General features: G+C 44.4%; 1 protein-coding gene across 1 annotated transcript in view; it reads right to left on the bottom strand.

The window, feature by feature from the left end:
• LOC146821625 (D-beta-hydroxybutyrate dehydrogenase, mitochondrial-like) overlaps nt 1–19257 on the bottom strand; it is a 223366-nt gene that overhangs the window by 130105 nt on the left and 74004 nt on the right. Inside the window, exon 2 of the mRNA XM_085612661.1 lies at nt 4508–4660. Within this exon, the coding sequence (XP_085468787.1) occupies nt 4508–4660 (153 nt within the window). The remainder of the gene's footprint in view (nt 1–4507; nt 4661–19257) is intronic.

The raw sequence follows: 19257 nt of genomic DNA, 5'->3' as shown, positions 1-19257 counted from the left end.
CTCATCTCTTACTGCTCAGCATTTCCAGTTATCTCTTCTTTCCTCTCTATTGAGTGCAGTTGCTGCTTCTCATGCCATCTAACCTGTGCAGCTCAGCACAGCTCCTTCCTTTCTCCCCCTTACGATACTCTTCCCATTTGCTCCTGTCTTTCCCTTTTCCTAAATTTCTGTTGTCTCTGTTTTATCCTCACTCCGTTCTCCTCACTATTGTTTCTTTCAGCACTCCCTCCATTTTACTTTCTCCATGCACTCCCATTGTCTCAGTAGTATGTGCTCTCCCTTTGATTGTAGCGCTGCCTCACTTAGGTCAAGCCTGAGCCAGCACGCTCATTGGCTTGTGTGTTTGTCCTTTGTAAATGCTGTCTTCTGATTCATGAGGCTTGTTAGTCCCTCCTTAGTACAGCCATGTCATAATTTGTTACCTCCCATGGCTACTGGCCCCTTTACTTGGTTGTTACACGGGACCTGTTCTATTTTCTTTATTGAGTTTCTCCTACCTCGAGCACGGGGACGTGCTTTGCTTACATTTGGCGGGCCGTGCCCGCTTTCACTTTCGCAGCCGCTGTGACAATGGCAGCCGTTTGTTTCCAATGCCATAGGTCCCGCATTTAAATGCGAGACCTATAGCATTGTTTTTGTTTGCTTCTGAATGCCATTGCTTCGTTACTGGCTAATTCTGTCTTCTTTCATTCCGTTGGCCATCGTCGCTTTTAACCAGCCTCATCTGTTTTGACCTCAGTAATAAAAGGACAGCAGCTCAATATTGAGGTTATTGCTGATACATTCTGCAAGAGGGAGCGCTTTACGCACTTCTTATCATTCGCTCTCAACCAGCCAATGATCCACCAAGGGTTTTAGCAGTTCAAAGAAGAAGTATTGGAAAAATGCTCAAAGGTACGGGGGTTGTGGTACGTGCAAGTGGGAAAGGCGTTCATGCATTAGTGACGCTCACTGTGAATTCGACAGCATTGTTGTTTTGCCCCCCACGATCCATTGAGCTCCAAGTAGGTAGCATACATTTATACATTAAGAACATATTGAATACGCTCTTGAATGGTGTTTGATTATTATTCATCTGGATTTTAGTTCCCCTTATGGAATTCCACAGCAGAATGCATGCTTGTGTTTCTATTTCAAATTATTTGGAGTAGAGGCACCCTGAATGAATGAAATTCTTTACTAATGCAAGACATCTTTTTAGCCAAACCTTGTTGATTGATGTAGATTTCCAAAGAAGGCAATTAAAGTGCGAGCAGAAGTAGCTGTTAATTGTCACTGTAAATCGATAAGTCATTTCTAATACCGGCCGCACTCCATTCTGGACCACGGCAGAATTTGCTTCCTCCTTGCCCTGGATTTTTACGTACTTTATTTTTGTTCGAAAGTTCTATTGATATTTTTAAACAGTACAGGAAAAGGAAAGAGCTCCCTAAGCACATTGGAGTGAAAACAATTGTTATCCGGTGTTCATGCAGATTGATACGACATTTCTATGTATTGGTAACTTTTATGGTTCTAAAATGTTAAAACTGAATAAAGTTGTTTGCTTGATTGATTGATTGATACGGCATTAAACATAATGTTATGAGGTAAATAGTTATATGGTGACATTATAGTAAACAACTCTTAATGACTGTAAAGTCAAGCCATATACTACAGGTAAGAGAAAAGGCAAATGTTTATTCATCCGTTTCTCGTCCTCTAATAGTCAATACTCAAGGACATCTTCTAAATCACAAAACTGTGCTTGGAGATAAAGGAAACAAAACATGTGTAGTGGGATTCAAGGGGTGTGAAGTAGAAAGAGAGAGTGGAACAGCGTAAGAGAGAAAGTCAGAAAAGGGTATCCAAGAGGGTAAACAGCAAAAAAGAAAGAGAGCCGTGTAATAGGTTGCTAGGACCAAAATCAGGACTTCGTCCACCCATGACGGGCACTGGGTGCAAAGGGAAGCCAAGGGTCCGCTACTGCGTCTTATAATGAAGGAGTCTAAGGATTCCCAAGTGCGCTGACACAGGGTTGGGATGCTACAGTGGTGAGATTGGGCCATGTGTGTACTTCTAAGGTGTGTGACCCAAGCCCACCAAGTATGAAAAGAAACAGGTTTGAAGTCTTTCCAATCAAGTGGAATAACTTTAAGTGCAACGGAGGTCAACAAATCAAAGAGAATGAAATTGCTGTCTGTAAGCAGGGGTGGATTCCCAGCTGCATGTGGTCTGATCACGATAGTTGGAAAATCCAACAAGATAGCGATTCCAAATATTTAAGTTATTTGGGTTGCGATGTCATACCAGTATGAGGTGAGGTAAGGACATGAAAAGAGCATATGTTCCAAGTCATCACTCGCTATTTCGCATGACCAGCAAGTGTCAGTATTTTTCAGCTTTAGTTTAAAAAGTTTATTAATGATCCATTAGAGTGAGTGAATAATTAAGAATTTAGTTTGTAGCAACAAAGGGATACGTATACCATGGAGCAGGAGGGACCCAATCTTGCCCTAAGTGTCTTAAGAGGGAGGAGTAATAGCTTTGTTAGTGAAGTACCTGGACCATTTATTGCACAGGAAGAATTTAGCATGGGGAGAACCCTTACATATTAATTTATAAAGTTGGAGGCCACATGTCCACCTGATTGGATACGCTGGATGGTAGAGAAACAAACATTTGCAATGCAACAGGTCTCGCATTTACGGGAGTTTGAGATATTGCCATTGTAAATGACAATTTCTTTTATTTATGTTTTGGTTTTTTAAACATAAATAAAACGCATTGTCATTTACAATGCCAATAGCTTAACCCCTTTGCTGCGGCGGAAATTCCGACGCAGCGCTGGGGGGTGCGGGGGGGGCAGCGCGGTGGCCCGGTGCTCATGACGGAGCCACGCCGTCATGAGCCACGGTTGGGCTGTGCTCATGACGGAGTGGTTCCGTCATGACTCCGCCCACAGCGCTAATCGCCCGCACAGGCGGGGAATTAGCGCCGCGTGGGCGGGCGGCCGCCAACGGCCGCAGCATGACGGAACCACTCCGTCATGAGCACACGGCAACCGTGGCTCATGACGGCGTGGTTCCGTCATGAGCATGGAAGGAGTTAAACTCGCTTAAATGCGAGACCAACTCATTGCAAATGCTTGTTTCTTTACCCTGCACTCCACAATCTCCCTGCGATCTCATATAACCCTCCTGTCAGTGAGTCATGCTTTAGCATTGGTCCTTTGTCTGAAGACCACACACTCCATATGTTTAGACAGCTTTAACTGCATCACCAGCCTCATGTTTTATTTTTTAAAAAGCATACACTCAGAGGGGCTTTCAGTCTGCTCTGTTCATACATTGATCTATTTAAGTGCCTTTAACATTTTGCTTCCACCTACCACAGCCCACTACATGGAGCAATGAGTAGTCATACTTCATGACTAGCGCTCTTCCCCGTGGCCGATGGCATTTAGTACTTGGCTATGCGCACATCTGCCTAGCAAGTTCTTCACTTCATTGTCAGGGCTTCAAGGCCATTCTCTGCTTTAATTTTTGTATAGGAAGCATCCACTTCTTTTCTCATTCTAGCTTCTTCTCCTAAAAACATTTTATATTTCTCTTCCTCGCGGTTCCGTTTAGGGAGAGGGCGACCCTCTTCATCCTCGCCCCGACCGACCCCAGGTGCTTTGAATGTTATTAATAACATAATTCCACGAGAAAAGATTGTTCCCCGTCTCAGGCTGGTCACACTCCGAAGAAATAATAAAAATGATTGGTGGCTTTTACCCAGGGAAGCTTGAAGGAAATAACTCTGGAAACCTAACTTGAGACAAGAGCACATTGATAGAATGCAGAGGGTAAAAGTTAGAAAATCATGGGGTAGATTTACAAGCCCCTTGCGACACATTTACACCACCGTTGCGTCACTTCTGTGACGCAGCGGCGGCATAAATCATGTGCCATGTTGCGCCGTATTTACAACGTGACGCATCTAGGGAGATCCGTCACGTTGTAAACCGCTGCGCCACATGAAACCTGCGTCAGGTTTCATGTGGGCGTTCCAGTGCAGGGTGGATGTTCCCGCGCAGGTACGCCTCGTAAAAGTGACGCAGTGAAATCTACAAGATTTCACTGAGTCACTTTTCCGGCTATGCTGCGTCAAACCCCTGCGCCTGCTTGAAGCAGGTGTAAGGATTGACGCAGCATGTTAGGCATAGAGCACCCCCGAGCCTTGCTGGAGCCACGTCGCGCTTGCGACGCGGCTCCAGCAATGCGCCGAATTTCCGCCAGGGGATGCGACACGCATCTGCCCATCCATGCGCCACGGCGTGCTGCATTGTAAATGCGGCACATCAGTGGTGGCGCACGGGTGGTTTTGCGGGTCGCAAGTGGTCTGGCGCATCCCTGCTGATTTGCAGAGATGCGCCAGACCTTGTAAATCTGCCCCTACGTATGTAGAAATCACTTCTGTATTATTTTCCACATGGATATAATTGATATGTTTTATGTCACTAGTTACAATACCAAATGTTTACCTTTAGATTTTCTTATAAGAGGAAGAAATGCCAGCGTGGTCCTGATACTCCCCAAAAGATTCACCTCAACAACTTGTTTGTATTTTCCAATCGGGAACCATTCAGTCTCCCCCCATGCAGAAATCCCAGCATTGTTCACCAGCGCCCATAAACCTGAAAAGAGACACACACAATTAGTTACAAGTGTACACCAAGAGTAGATTGGTTTACATTGACATCGTGCTACAAATATTTAAATTCTATATAATTAGTGTACACATACTAAATAATTCAGTTATACTGCCGTTATGAAACTTCAAGGATGTATTTCTAAACAGAACAGCCACATTTACCAACATTTTCTGTTAAAAAAGCGAAGTGGGTGGGGGAGGGGAGTGAGGTGATAAATGAAACAGAACATTATTGAGTTATTGTGAAAAGAATCTGATATATCAGAAAGCTACTGCAAAACTATATTCACCATTCCGAGCATGCCCGAAAGAATATTCGATTGCCATTAACATTAGCAGAATTGATTTTTGCAAAGAGGTCACTGCAACATACAAAAAGGCTTTGTAGCAGTATACTGATAGAAAAGATAATCATTCTGGGTGTGATGAGAAAAACCATGCATACGATTATTAAGTCCACTTTTCAATTTAGTTTTGTAGCAACCACTGAGGTTATATGAAATGTACTCTTCACCTTGTATTCTACCTCTTTTCTCTCTTCCCTTACTCATGGGTTTGCGTCTTGTGTCAGATACCTACTCACTCTCCCTCATAATTCAGGATCTTCCTATATTTCTGTTACTATTCTTTGTTTTGTTTTTTCATGTATCTTTGAGCACTTTCTCTGTTTCTTGGACTTGCTGGTGTGGTTCTCCTTTCTTTCTTTCTTATGGTCAGCTTTCACTATCAGTTCTTTCCATCTGCCCTCACTTTTACATGGAAGACAATCTTTTAAACTTTTCCTCATTCTCTTCATGACTATACCAATGTAATGTCCTCCCATTTCAATCCTAACAAAAATAAAATAATTATCTAACCTGCATCTCAACTGCCCATCATATACTATTCTATTTGTTCCATCATTTTGTCCGCTTTCGAAATAGGCAAGCAATTTGGCAGTGGTCTTTGTTTAATGTTCCCATTTCTGTCCGGTTCCTGTGAGTGGACCCTATGAAAGCCCCTGATGTCCCTGAACACCTAGGCAGGTGAGTCCCCTGAACACCTAGGCAGGTGAGTCAAGGTAACAACACACCACTGTAGGGATAGTAGGAAAACAGGCACGGAGAGTAAGAAAGAAACACTGGACTGGAACTCACTCTCAGAATAGATTCACCATTGGCTAGGAACAGCACAGAGTAACGTTGATGGAGGAGGAATGGTAAGTCAATATACCGGTTACAAGGTAAGTATGAGACAGCAGGTAAATACACTGGTACAGGATAGAAGGAGACATAAATTTTATGAGACTCTCCGCTTACTAGAATTGGCATCGAAGGTTGCTGCGTTGAGCCCCCAGCAAATCAGGAAAACCAGGCAGACACCCCATGGCACTACTGAAGACAGACTGTACTGGAGCTGGGAGCCAAGCATGGGACAGGATACCGAAAGGTATCATGCGCAAAAAGCACAGTTCATGGAGGTAAATACAGGGATTATGTACACAATGGAACCAAAAAGGAACAAATCAACAAACATGAGGACTACATAAATAGGTGCAAAATAAAACAGAGCCGAGAGCTACCCACAACTAATAATGAATCACTGCCAGGTATAGACTCTGTGTCAGTGTCACCTTAACAACTGTCTCTTCCCTGTATGTCCCAAAACTGCAATAAGAACCAGGAAAGGAGTTGGCATGTTTATCTGTCAGTTAGTGGTCTAGTGTTCAAGTCTCTAAGTTTCTATTGTTCTATTTGTAACAGAATGTTATATATTTACATGTTTGTGTATTATTAACAATGTGCAGAGTTGTGTCTTGTAAATAAAAGGATGCTGGAACTCTTTTGGTTCCCACTGAGTTGAAGACAAGCTTAGAATGTTGAGTTCTGACTAACACGCAGTGGAATAAAGACGTGTAACTCTTCTCTCCAATTGTGGCGTAATTATTGGCGAGTACCTGGGCTGCTAGGATGCTAAAACTGGTGACGAGATGGGGATATGAAGCCCGTATGTTGAAAGCGATCTTCCAGAGAGTTTGCTGTGGTCCAGCAAACTGCTAGTCCATGCCACGTGTGCCACAGTCGAAGTACAGAATCCATGTTGGCACCGATGGAGTCTCAGTTCAATGAAATCCTGTGTAAAACGCTTGAAGATAAAGAAAGCAACATTGAAAGTCTACATGTCGGTGTCCAGGAACTGGGTTAAATAGTCGGAAATTAAAGGTACTGCGCAATTACGCAAATTAATGCTGTACGCTATAGTGAGTAAGAACATTAAAAGGTGGACACAACCAGGTTATGGAAACAGCACACAGCAATAGTTCAGTGCAAGTCAAAATGAAATTCATGTGCTATGAAGCAGAGATTAGCCAGGTGCTTGTAAAGAAACATGTATGCACAAGACAAACAAATATAATAATGTTATCTGCCTTTATGGACTAATAGTGTAGAAGATTTGTCAATTTACCGAAGTGATTAAAGAGAGTAGTCGTAATACAGCATGCTGCAGAGCGACCACATAAAGATGGTCGGGGGTTGTGCTAGCGTAGTTGTCCTCAAACGAAGTGACCCACCACAAGGCTGCCATGTAGGGGCTTGGAACAATTTCCCATACCACCATCAAGTAAAGAGCTCTGATGGAGATCCAGGGTGAGATCCAAGCTCAAAATGTCATTAAGGCTCACCTCTAAGCCAACACGTCACAAGGCGCTAGAGAATCTTTGCATGATCAAGTTCCACAAGAGGCACTTGAGAGACCACTACTGTCTACAAATGTGTATACAGCTGCTGCTTTCCTAAAACAGCCATCTGCATTTGATACTGCCAGGAAAAACAAAATATTGGCCATAGATAGAATACATGGATAGAAACTTTTGAAATTTTTATTGATGCAATAGATGAAAAAGATGATAAAAAGATTATAAAGTATCTGCAAAACATGGCTGGTGACGGAGGGAAAGGAGCCATGAAAATGATACCACAAAAAGGTGAAATGACGTACGATCAATTCCAGACAGTCTTGAATGTAAAGTTTAATCCAGTGCCAAACGTGGATTATGAAAGATACATATTCAGTCAAGGACGCCAGAGACCAGATGAAGCCATCGATGAGTTTATTTAGAGACTGGATGTTCTGGTGAAGCACTGTATATTCAATTAATTTAATGATGAGGAAGCTACCCGCCGCAGAATAATCGATGGATGTCTGTCAGATTCCTTTCGATGACGAAAGCTAAAGGAAACTCTGAGCTTAGAACATGTCCTCAAGGCTGTCCATGCCGAAGATCTTGCTGATCGTCAAGCGATGGACATGGAGGCCGGAGGCGCTCAAAGTATGTGAGTCTTGAGCATGAAATGTAAGCCAAAGTACAATGCCGTGGCACACATGGTGATGTCTCCACAGAAAAATAAAACGTGTTTCAGATGTGGACTGTCGTTTCCACACAAAGGTAAATGTCCCACCATTGGACAGATATGCATCGGCTGTGGTAAAGGGAACCATTTCCTGACAACTTGCAAAGCGAAGAGAAAAGTAAGTGCGTGAAGACAAAATGGCTGATCAAACGCTTCCTCCACAAAAGTCGACGCGCCCCCACATGGGAAAGTGGTCACATCAACTGAGGCAAACCAACACCAAATGAAGTCGATCATCATGTAAATCATCGATAAAGAGTTCCTCAGTATCAGTTTCCATTGAAAGTGACAATGACAATTGTGCAATGTTGATGTTTATTTCAGAAAGGCATGAACATGTGGGACTAGTCAAATGTGAGGAAAAACTCAAACCGAAGAAAAATCGATGTGAAAAAGCAACAAAAACATTCAAACATTGTCTGAAGATCATTCTAACGATAATTGGGTGTTCAATACCATACATAATTTAAAGGGGGTGTCTATAAATATCATGCCTGAGGAGAAGTATCAAGAATTATCTCCATTACCATAACTTATGAGTCAAAGACTGAAGTATACACAGGCTGCTTCAGTGCTCTTAAAAAGTTGACATTCGTTTGCAACCACGATGAAACATAAGATAACTGTGGGATGAGCACCCATTCAAGTACTTCATGAAACAGCTTCAAGTGCCTTTTTGCTGAGTTTCATCACTGCTGCTGATATTGAACTGATATCAGTGAACTACAGCATGAATGCTCATCATGAAATTGTAAGTCAATTTCCTTCATTATTTCATGGGTTAGAAAAACTCAAAACAATGAAAGTAAAGTTACATATAAATGAGGATGTTCGTCCTGTTGCACAAACAAATTGTGTTTCATTTGTAAGAAGCAGTTGAAAAGGAACTTAATTTGTTGCTTAAACATAACATAATTGAACGCTCCACTGGTCCAACACCATGGGTTTCACCAACTGTAGTACCTAAAAGATACAGTTAAGGAGCTGTATGCATATGCGTTGACATGCGTCAGACCAACAAGGCAGTTGAGCCAGACAGACATTCAGGTTCACACATTGCCGATATGATAACTCAATTGAACGGTGCAAAGTTCTTCCCTCAACTCGACTTAAATAAAGGATGTCACCAATTGGAATTTGAAGAAAAATCCAGTTACATTACAACCTTTTCTAAGCATATTGGTCTGTTTCGCTTAAACCAATTGAGTTTTGGTGTATCCTCTGCTGCAGAACTTTTCCAAGACATCATTAGACATATCATATAGCCTGTAGTAAATGCATTTAACTAAAGCAGGTTTCTCCAAAGTCGGTCCTGGAGGGCTGTACCCATGCCACATTCTTAAGACAACTGCATTGATCTAAATGGGGCTATGCTAAAAATCTGGCATGGATCCGACCCTCCAGGACTGACTTTGGAGAACCCTGAACTATTGTGATGACATGTTGGTTTTCGGGCCCACACAGAAAGAGGATGTGTTGAAAGGTGGCTTATTAGTAGGGGTAAGTATGCACCTACCATTAGCAATAAGGCCACCAACACAATATAGGGCCCAGACAAGGTCTCAATAAATTATTCCCTTGCTCAACCCTTGGTAGCTGGCAACAAGCAGGCAGGCTTAACTTAGGAGATAGTTGTATAAAGCATTTAAAAACACCAATACACTAAATAAGTAAGATACAACACACAGTAAAAATAAAATCCACAACCAATTTATAAAAATAGGAAATATGTTTTTGATTAAAATGACACCAAAACTAATCAAATCCAATGTAGGGAACCGGAGATATGAATTTTTAAAGAATTTATGCTTTATAGTGCCTAAAAACGAAAAGCGCCAACTTGGGACATCTGGTTGCACCTGACAGGGCAAAGTCAAAGTTTAAGGCTGACCGCCATGGAGCACGGGTCGGATACACTAAGTGGTAAGGCCAGGTCAAGTTTTTACCTTCGCACTTAGTTGTTTTTATTGTGCTTTTTCTCTCTTCGAATGGGACACTTCTTCAGGCCGTGATTCGGACCAACGACTGCATCTTGGATTTGTGCGAGGCCTCTGTGAAATCCTGAAAGTCTTGAGCTCCGGAGCTTTTAGCGGGACGAATCTGAAATCCAGGCCGAGTCGCGGATCGACGTCGGGCAGCATGACACTTGTTGACGAGTTGGTCCACTTATGGAGCTTTTTCACAAAAGTTCTCAAAAGTTATCCAACCTTCAGGAGGTGCTTCCTGAAGTTCCTTTTGGGGGTCAAAGCGTTCACAAGGAAAATCCTAGGTTCCAAAGTCCCTGTGTTGCTCCTTGGAAGTTGAGACTACAGTTCCCTCAATGCAACTGGCCAAATCCTTTAAAGTCTAGCTGAAGGTGGTCAGGGTCAGCTGGGGTCTTCTTGCTGGAGATGATGCAGGTGGAGTTCTTTCAACCTTTTGCTTTCAGAGAGTCCACTCCTTCTCTTTTTGTAGCAAGGCAAACACATTAGGGCTGTAGTTCCTTAGTGTATAGTTCAATAAATCACATGTTTGTTATCAATCAATCACGTGTTTGTTAAGCGTGACTACTCACCCATAAGGGTCTCAAGGCGATGGGGAGGGGTGGAAGTGCGGGTTCCAGTCCATCAAGGAGGAGTTCTATCAAAGAACCAGGTTTTGAGGTTTCTCATGAAGATGAGGAGTGATGTTGTCTGTCTGAGGTGGAGCGGTAGGGCGTTCCAGGCTCTGGCCGCGAGGAAGGAGAAGGAGTGGCCTCCAGATCTGGTCTTTCAGGTGCGGGGGACCACGGCATAGGAGAGCTGGGCTGATCGGAGGGTCCTTTGGGGTGCATGGAATTCGAGTCAGCTGTTCAGGTATGCTGGTCCGGTGTTGTGGAGGGCTTTGTGTGCGTGGTTGAGAATCTTGAAGGTGATTCTGGCCTCAATGGGGAGCCAGTGGAGTGTGCGCAGGTGCTGGGAGATATGGCAGTGTCTTGGCAGGTTGAGGACCAGTCTTGCGGCGGCGTTCTGGATGTTTTGTAGCTTGCGGGTGAGGTTTTTGTTTATTCCAGAGTGGAGTGCGTTGCCGTAGTCAAGTCTGCTGGTGACGAGGGCGTGAGTGACGGTCTTTCTGTGGTCGAGGGGGATCCATTTGAAGGTCTTACGTAGGAGGCGGAGGGTGTGGAAGCAGGAGGATGCGACGGAGATGATCTGGTGGTTCATTTTGAGCTCGGAGTCCAGAATGATTCCAAGGTTGCGTGCGTGGTCCGTGGGGGTGGGTGGGCTTCCGAGGGCAGGGGGCCACCAGGTGTCATTCCAGACATCGGGGTGTGGGCCCATGATGAGTACTTCTGTTTTGTCAGTGTGGAGTTGTAGGCAGCTGCTTTTCATCCATTTGGCGACAGCTTTCATGCCTTCTTAAAAGTTGTGTTTGGCTGCGTTGGGTTCGTTGGATAGGGAGAGGATGAGCTGGGTGTTGTCTGCGTATGAAACAATGTTGAGTCCGTGGGTTCTGACAATGAGGGCGAGCGATGCCATGTGATGTTGAAGAGTGTGGGGCTGAGGGAGGATCCCTGGGGGACTCCGCAGGTGGTAGGTGTAGGGTCCGAGAAGAAAGGAGGGAGTCTGACCCACTGTGTTCTGCCAGACAGGAAAGACTGGATCCAGTCGAGGGCCTTGTCCCGGATCCCTGCGTCGTGGTGTCTGGGTGTTAGGGTTAGGGTGCGGTGAGAGACTGTGTCGAAGGCCGCTGAGAGGTCGAGCAGGATGAGGGCTACTGTTTCTCCTCTGTCCAGGAGGGAGCGGATGTTGTCTGTTGCGGCGAGGAGGGTGGTTTTTTCTGAAGCCGGATTGGGAGGAGTCGAGGATGTTGTGCTCTTCGATGAAGGTGGCGAGTTGGCTGTTGACAGCTTTCTCGATGACTTTCGCTGGGAACGTGAGCAGGGAGATGGGTCTGTAGTTTTTGAGGTCGGTGGGGTCCGCCGAGGGCTTCTTCAGGAGGGGGTTGATCTCGGCATGTTTCCAGTCGTCTGGGAAGGAGGCGTTCGCCTGGGAGCGGTTGATGGTGTGGGGAAGTATGGGTGCGATGGTGTCAACGGCTCTGTCGAAGATGTGGGGGCAGGGGTCCGTGGGTGTCCCGGAGTGGATTGACTTCATCGTCTTCAGTGTGTCTTCGGTGGTGAGGGCTGTCCAGCTATCAATCGTTGGCTTCAGGATGTCGGGGTGGCTGGTGAGTGTTCAGTGTGTTGGTTGTCTTCGTCAAATTTGTCGTAAATGTTTTTGATTTTGTGGTGGAAGAACATGCTGAGTTTGTTGTAGAGGTCTTGTAAAGGAGGGATGTCAGTAGACTCGCTGGTGTGTTGGGCGAACTCCTTGATGATGCTGAAGAGCTCTTTGCTGTTGTGCGCGTATGTGGAGATTTTGTCTTTGATCTCTGTATTTCTGATGAGTTGGTGGTGGGTGTTGATGGCGGCTCTGAAGTTGTTGTGGGCTTCTGTGGATTTAGAGTTCCTCCAGGCCATTTCGAGGCAGCGGCCTGTGTGTCTGGACTCTCTAAGTTCGGTGGTAAACCATCTGGCTTTCTTGGCATGTGGTGTTGTTCTTCTTGAGGGGAGCTATGGTGTTGGTGCTGTCGGAGATCCATCTGTGCAGAGTTCGGACTGCGGTGTTGGGGTCGTCGTCTTCTGTGGTGGTTGGGGTGGAGTTGCCGAGTGAGGAGGTGAGCTGGTCATCGGTGATGCTGGTCCAGTTTCTTCGTGGGAGCAGGTGCTGGTGTCTGTGGATGGTGGGTGTTCTGAAGGTAAAGTGGATGCATCAATGGTCTGTCCACGGGAATTCGGTGATGTGGCTGAAAGCGATGGATTTTCCTGTAGTGAAAAGGGAGTTGAGGGTGTGTCATGCTGCGTGCGTGGGTTTGGTCACGATCTGGCGGAGTCCAATGTTGTGGAGGTTTTCCATGAGGGATGTGGTGTAGGGGTCTAGTTGGTTGTAGAGGTGGAAGTTGAGGTCATCCAGCAGGGTGTAGTTGGTGGATGCAATGTCTTGCAGGGAGATGATGTCCGTGATGGAGTTGGTGAATGGTCCGCAGGGTCCGGGGGGTCGGTAGATGAGAGTTCATCGGACGGTGGTGATTGGGCTGGCCTGTATCTAGAAATGTAGGTGTTCCATCAGGTCTGTGGGCTCTTCGGGGAGTGTGCTCAGCTGGAGGTTGGATTTGTGGATGATGGTGATTCCTCCTCCAGGGCGGGTGGGGCGGTCCTTCCGGGAGATCTTGTAACAATGGCAAAGGCGATGTCTGGTCCCGAGGTGGTGTTGGTCAAGGTTTCGGTGAAGAATGCTACGTCCGGGGTGGTGCTGTCGAGGAGGTCCCAGATTTCGGTGGCGTGTTTGTGGAGGGATCGTACGTTGAGGAGGATGCATTGCAGGGTCGTTGGTTTGTTGCGTTCTTGCAGGCGGGTTGTGCTGGATCCGTGGTCCTGGCGGTGCTACAGGCGTGCCAGCAGCAGGGACAGCTGAATGGTCCGTGGGTGTCGGCTGGTGATGCTAGCTTGAAGTTGTTGCTGCGGCCCGGGTTGAGTACGTGGAGTGCCGCTGGGTTGTAGCATTGGCGGTGCAGAGGTCCAGGGTTCCTGGCACTGGTCGTGGACAGGCACGGATGGGCGCAGATGGGCTTGCCTTTGGTGGGGCTTCGGCACGTCTGCTGCTCGGCGGCCATTACGTAGGGGTCGGGGAGGGCTGGACAGCTGGGAGGCAGGAGCAGGGAGGGTAACTGGCTTGGGCTCGTCGCGCTGGGGGTAGGGCCGCGGGGGCAGTAGCAGCAGGAAAAACAGGGGAAAGGATGCAAAAAAGAAGAGGAAAACTGAAATAAAGAGTAAAAGGGTGAAAAGAGTAAAGGGTGAAATGGAGCAGAAAGCAGAAGAGAAGTGAAATAAAGAGTGAAAGGTGAAAAAGCTAAAGGGAGAAACAGAGCAGAAAGGAGAGAATGAAGGGGGCAGAAAGTGACGCAAGAGAAGGAGTCAGAGGTCCGCTGGACCACCAGGGATGAAGCGCAGGTATAACCTGCGGGTGGAGGAGTGCCTCAAACACCAACACTATGGGAGTGCATGGGCTCAGGAGAGGCCTCAATTAATGGTGGAGCCGCGAGGGTGGGAGAGCAATTTCACTGACAATGAGTTAGTGGTCAGAAGTTGGTGCTGTCATTCAGAGTGCAGTCCTCTTGGTGCAGGCCAGGGTTCCAGCAGTGCAGTCCTTCTTTTTGTAGTTTTAGGCATGGGATCTGAGTTGCTGCGCAGCTCTCCCATACATAGCTCTGGGGTGACAAGTAGGGGGGCACCTCAGACCAATTGTGTACAGGGTGCCACACAAAAGTATGACAGCTTTCTCCAAAGTGTGGGGAATCCTTGTCCCACAAAGCAATGTACTTTTAAAATTCAATATGAATAAACTTTCTCTTTAGTTAAGATCTGGCTAAGCCAAACTACTTGTGTGGCTCATTTCCCTTACGACTCCCCTTCCAGACGTCCTGAAAATTTAATTCCTGGGGCTCCTATCGAGCTGGGGGGTATAGGAAGAGGAGGTGAGCCTGGACTGCATCCTTACTGTCCGCTCTCTTTGAAGACCAGTTTATTTACCCAGCCCCCTTCCTGGCCTGTTTTCTGTAACTGCAGATCTCCCTCCCCACCCACCAGCTCTGTGCAAGTCACTTATCACCTCATCAGAGCATTTTGGCTAAGCCGGTCAAGGTTGGCCAATCAGGAGAGGCTGCTAGAATACTGGATTTTGGCTCACAGAAAAGAAAGATCTATAACTCATTTTCTGTATTAGTTATGATAAATTCATCAGTGGCAAGTTGTTGGATTTATCATTACTAATCTTTTAAGTCCTTGAAATATCATTTTAGCTCACTCCTGTCAATAGTTGTACTGTATTACAGTATTCCCATGTTAGTCAACAGAGCTAAAATGCTATAATGGGGAAAAACAAAATTGGTAGTTTTTTCCCTCACTGGGCACATAAAACAACGTTTTAAATGTCCCTGCTTATTTTACATGGTGTCCTACACTGGGAGCATCTAGGGTAGACCTGAGGGGTGACTTAAATACACAAATAAGGTAGTTTAATACTTTGGAAGTACTTTTAAATCCAAAGTCGAATTTTCATAAAATTTCAATTTAAAAGCAGCTTGCAAAGTAGGGCTGACTTTTAAAATGACAGCAGGCAACACGGCAGTGTACACTTAAGTGTATTCAATCTGCTGGGCCTCTAAACCTACATGCCCTACCATATACTAGGGACTTACAGGTAGCTTTGTCAGTACCGTTTGTAGTTACACCTAATTACCATTTACCTTTTAATCAGAGCACTGTCCCTGTGCCTGGTTAGCAGAGAACAGGCCACAGTCAGAGTCAGTTACCACCAGCATCAGTCAGAAATGGGGGTAATCAGGGCAAAAAGGATGACTTTCTCACAGCATGACAAAGCTCTCATTTAAGTATGTTGTTTGCTGAGTGACGCAGGCTTTAATCTGAATGCTGACAAATGTGTATTCTACAAGAAAAGCTTGAGATTTTCGGGCCATGTCTTTTCTGATGAAGGTATGAAACCTGATCCAGCTAAGGTGCAAGCGCTGTCTACTGCAAATCCCCCACAAGATATTTATATGTTACGATCATTTCTTGGAATGGCCAGTTGATGTTGTAGATCCATACGAGACTTAGCTACAGTAAGTGCACTGTTACTAGAACTTACGAAAAAGAATATATTTTTTCATTGGTCATGTTAATGTTATGTTATATCCACTTAGTACAGCGCAACGAATCACGCATATGCATACCTTGCATCTAACAACTGAACCAGCCAGGTGAGAAGAGCTTCCAAAAAAATCAAGCAAGCTTTCGAGAGTGCCACTGAAATGGCCTACTTTGACCCCAAACTTTATACAGAGGTTGTAGATGACGATAGCCCTGTCGGGTTAGGTGCAATCCTTGCACAGCACAATGGACAGCCAAATGGCCAGAGACATATTGTGGCATACTTCAGCAAAAGCCTGTCACAAACGGAACGTGCTTATTCGCAACCTGAGAAAGAATGTTTTGCAGTGGTCTGGACTTGCAAATATTTCCATATTTTCTTGTACTGAGAGCCTTTCACAATAGAGACTGATCATCAGGCGCTGTGGATGATATTTTTCAATGAAAAGCCAAAATGCCTCCTTGAATTGAACGTTAGGGTATGAGGTTACATGAATACAACTATACAATTCTTCATCGCCCTCGAATAAGAATCCTCCTGATTATTTTTCAAGAGTGTCATTTCAGTGCCCTGGTACCCATCTAAGATGGTGGAGGCCTACATCGATTTTATTGTGAAATCTAGCACACCAGCTGCCTTGTATTTAGAACAAACTGTTACTGACACGAGACAAGATAGTGAAATGTTAAAGTTAAAAGACATTATTACTCATCAATCGTGGGACCAACACTCTAGACCTTTCAATAGTGACAATGAGTATTTGAAGTTCAAAAATATAAGAGATGCATGTTCAGTGATTCAAAAAGGCTTCATTCTGCAAGGTACACGAATTGTTATTCCCAAGAGTTTACAACAAGTGATTGACGTTGGCCCTAAGGGTAATCGAGGAATAGTTGCCACCAAGAGAGCTATCCGTGACTGAGTCTGGTTTCCTTATCTCGACGAAAGGGAGGAAAAAGAATGAAAAACTTATCATATATTCAACCGACTTTCATCTCAAAATATTCAGTGCCCTTTGAACATGTCAGAATTGCCATATCATGTTTGGGAGAGAATTGCTGTTGATTTATTTGGTCCTCTTGAGACAGGACATCATCTTGTAGTCATTGTTGATGAATACACTAGTTTTCCTTTGGTAGAAGATCTTTCATCCACTGTACATGAAAAGGTTAGTCAAAGTTTAGATGTCATCTTTGCAACATGGGGTGTACCTGCAATTTTAAAATCTGACAACAGCCCACCCATTTAAAAACTTTCAAAGTAAAGCAACAAAAAACCACTCATGTTTGGCACGAGGTCAATGACCTGGTAGAACGGTTCATGAGTACGCTAAAGAAAGCTGTTCAGTGTGCTGCATTGGAGAATCTAAACCTCAAAATTGTTTTAAACACTGCTCTTCGAGCTTACCGTTCAACCCCTCACTCATGGACGGGGGAAAGCCCTGTGACTCTCATGTTTGGAAGAGCCATGAAAACCAAGCTGCCCCAAAGGACCAACCTCAGATCCAAGAATGAGGAAGACATTCATACTACGGAACTTTGTCACAAACAGAAAATGAAAATCTATTCTGACAGACGACATCATGTGAAAGACTTCACCTTTTCAAGAAATCGGGTGCTTGTCAGACAATCTAGAAAAAGGAAGTCTGTTGCTCCTTTTGAGGCTGAACCATTTACCATCACTAACACCAAAGGACACATGGTGACTGCCCAGCATCCTGGGAACTCCCTTACGAGAGATTCCTCTCATTTTTTACATGTGGCCCATCACTCACCAAACATCAATGTCAATGTAGAGACTGGGTCCCGACAGACAGTTGATGACTCTGTGTCTGCTGAGGATTCCACCTCACCTATGCAGATCTCTGACATTTCGACCGCCAGTTCCCGGTTTCCAGTGACCCGATCAGGACGTGTGATTCAGGCGCCACGATGATTAATTGAAGAAATATAATTGCCTGTATATATATGATCACCTGTGTGGTTTTTCATGTATTTATGTGTGTATTTGTTTATTTATTTATCTATTTTGAAAAGTTGTAACTTTTCATTCAACAAGGCGGGAGATGTAGTGTCTTGTAAATAAAAGAACGCTGGAACACTTTTGGTTCACACTATACACCGTAGGCCTGTGATGTAAGCAATGGAGGAATGAGTTGAAGGCAGGCCTAGAATGACGGTTTCTGACTTACACAAAGCGGAAGACATGTAAAACTACTCTCCGTGTGTGGCATGGTCATTGGCGAGTAACGGGGCCGGGAGGATGCTACATGCAGTATAAATTTGTACACACAAATTCACATATACAAACTGATTTAATACGATTGTTTTTGAAATGAGTTTTGATTGATAAGTAGAAATGTATTTTCTATTGTGTGTTAGTAAGGTCACATTTCTGTGTAAAACACCATTTTGACTAAAAAGAAAGTCATCTCTGTCACTCACTCACGCTTCCCTCCCCCCAGCACCCATCCTTTACTCATAAGCTCTGTGAGACACAGGCAACCTGTAATGTGTTTGGATATTTTCATTGTTGATTTTGTTCTACTCATGTTGAACTTTCTCTAGCTTGTATATAAGTGGAAAAATGTTCCATGTCTTCCGCTGCTTCAGGGAAATCTATTAATTCACATAATGGACACTGTTAATGCATATTGTTTTGTTCAAATACCTCCAGATGACATTAGCATACAGGGTGCTGGATAAATATTCATGTAGTGGGATAGTGCTTGGGTGTAAAGGTAATGTGATGTTTATTTTTCTCGTGCTCTGATTTGCTGAAGAAGTAATACATTCACTCACACCACAATGCTTCTGCAAAAGATCTTATTTACCATGCAAGAAGTATGTATAAAAACCCCTTGATTTTGTGGGTGCGCCAGCGATTTTGAGAAGACTTTCCTGTCCTGCTAAAAATACTCTTTGATCCTTTTCTGATTTTGCTGTCCATTGGACATGAAACATTTTCTGATTTTTACATACTCTATATAACTTTGCATTTGAGAGGCTTCATGGCATTGACCGTGCACAGCTCATTTTTTTAATGTTGTAATAAAGCCCTTTACATTTTAATTGATCTATTACTCAGTTATTGATTGTGCCCACTTAATTTCTATTTAATCCCAAATTAATAATTTCATTGTATTTTGATTGATTTTGATTCTTTGGGAGGTGCCTTAACAAGGAATACATTGCCTCATAAAATTGAGGTTAGCTCTGTCTCCGATTCAGCAGAATGAGGGAAGACGGAGTGAGGTAATTTTGGGGTGTCTCCATTTTGGGGTACCCTTTTGCTCCCACTTGTTCTCCACAATCTCCAGCCCCAACTAGCCCTATGCATCTGTGTCCAACTGCAATCTTGACACTTCCTCACCTAGTAGTTTGGCTGTTACCCTCACCTGTAATGCAATCGTATAACGTTCATAAAATCCAGTTTGTATTAATGTTTCAAGCTGTAGAAATTTGTATTTGCATTTTAGT

This window comes from Triturus cristatus, chromosome 6, assembly GCF_964204655.1.
Source record: "Triturus cristatus chromosome 6, aTriCri1.1, whole genome shotgun sequence".
NCBI lineage: Eukaryota > Metazoa > Chordata > Amphibia > Caudata > Salamandridae > Triturus > Triturus cristatus.
Note: the sequence above shows the minus strand (reverse complement) of the source record. Positions and strands in the feature narration are given on the sequence as shown.